The sequence below is a fragment of the Talpa occidentalis genome, unplaced genomic scaffold (genome assembly GCF_014898055.3).
Source record: "Talpa occidentalis isolate TD23 unplaced genomic scaffold, MPIMG_talOcc4v2.1 talOcc4.13, whole genome shotgun sequence".
Classification (NCBI taxonomy): domain Eukaryota; kingdom Metazoa; phylum Chordata; class Mammalia; order Eulipotyphla; family Talpidae; genus Talpa; species Talpa occidentalis.
The window spans coordinates 96,967,466-96,968,669 of NW_023601322.1; the positions used below are offsets into that span (position 1 = coordinate 96,967,466).

General features: G+C 35.9%; 1 protein-coding gene across 8 annotated transcripts in view; it reads left to right on the forward strand.

Annotated features, from left to right (window-relative positions):
- ETNPPL (ethanolamine-phosphate phospho-lyase) overlaps positions 1 to 1,204 on the forward strand; it is a 58,965-nt gene that overhangs the window by 8,110 nt on the left and 49,651 nt on the right. For all 8 annotated transcript variants that reach the window (XM_037509566.2, XM_037509567.2, XM_054694568.1 and 5 more), the window contains exon 5: positions 609 to 699. In XM_037509566.2, the coding sequence (XP_037365463.1) occupies positions 609 to 699 (91 nt within the window). The remainder of the gene's footprint in view (positions 1 to 608; positions 700 to 1,204) is intronic.

Consider the following 1,204-nt stretch of genomic DNA (forward strand, 5'->3'; position numbering starts at 1 on the left):
TATTCATGGACTTCTTGTAATTACTTTTCTAGACCTCCCAGTTAAATCTTTGGCAAAAGATAGAGCATGGACTATCATAGCCACCTGCATTTTAAGTGAGAGAAAGCAATTTCATAGCTGTTGGTCACTTCTCAGTCTTAGTTCTCAGAGACACCTCCTCTTCCTTCCCAATAGTATTTGCCCAATTGATGCCATTGGACATGCTTTAGAAGACATCTCAGACAGAAACTCATCCATTCTAGGATATAAAGTTTTAAAATGTGCTAGAATATATCAAATATATTTAAAGAATACAGATACAAACATAGGAAGTCATTAAAAGAAAGAATAGCATTTTTTACGTCTAAGTAATTGGACTTAGCTGACCTAATAATCAAAAGAATTGCTTTTCCACTTAAATTAGCTAGGAGAATACATACTTGGCTTTATTACATGAATGAGAACTGAACGAATTAAATGGCCTATGTTCCCACAAACAATTAGACCCTAGGTAGTTAAATCTGGCCGAATGTTGAGATCCTGCTGGGATGATGTACAATTTTGTTTTACATATTCTGGTAAAACATCCTTTTTTGAGTGATTTTTGTTACTGTCTTTTCTCTTTTCAGCGCTTACCATGGCCACCTAACATCTCTAATTGAGATTAGTCCTTATAAGTTTCTAAAGGGCAAAGATGACAAGAAAGAATTTGTGCATGTGGTAAGTATTTTAGAAGCCAAGCAGCTGAATGTTAGCACAGGAAACAATGCCCTGTGATAATCCAGTCAATTCTTTCATTGAAATGCAACCACAGAAAGGAACTGAGTTCTAGAGCGGTGATGTGACCTGTTAAAGAGCAGAACATGACAGGATGAGGCTTAAAACCCATTCATGAGGATCACAATAGGCAAATTAGTGCTGCAGTTGTGACTACTGTAACTTAACGCAACTGCTTTATTTTTCTTGCCTGCTGGTCTCCAATTACCTTTTCTATCACTGATGCCAACTTGAAACTCAGACAGTGTGTCTGAAAATTTGTTCTGCCAAATGACATCGATGTTTTCAGTAAAAAGAAACCAATCAAGTGCTGAAACAGTGATGTTCACTTGGTGTATTTCCATTAATTAAGGATTAATAGACTTTCTTCAGAGAACCATCAATAACTCCTTTAAAAATTATGAGCTGGATCAGAACTAAGGTACTCTAGTTTTAGGAATGATTATAA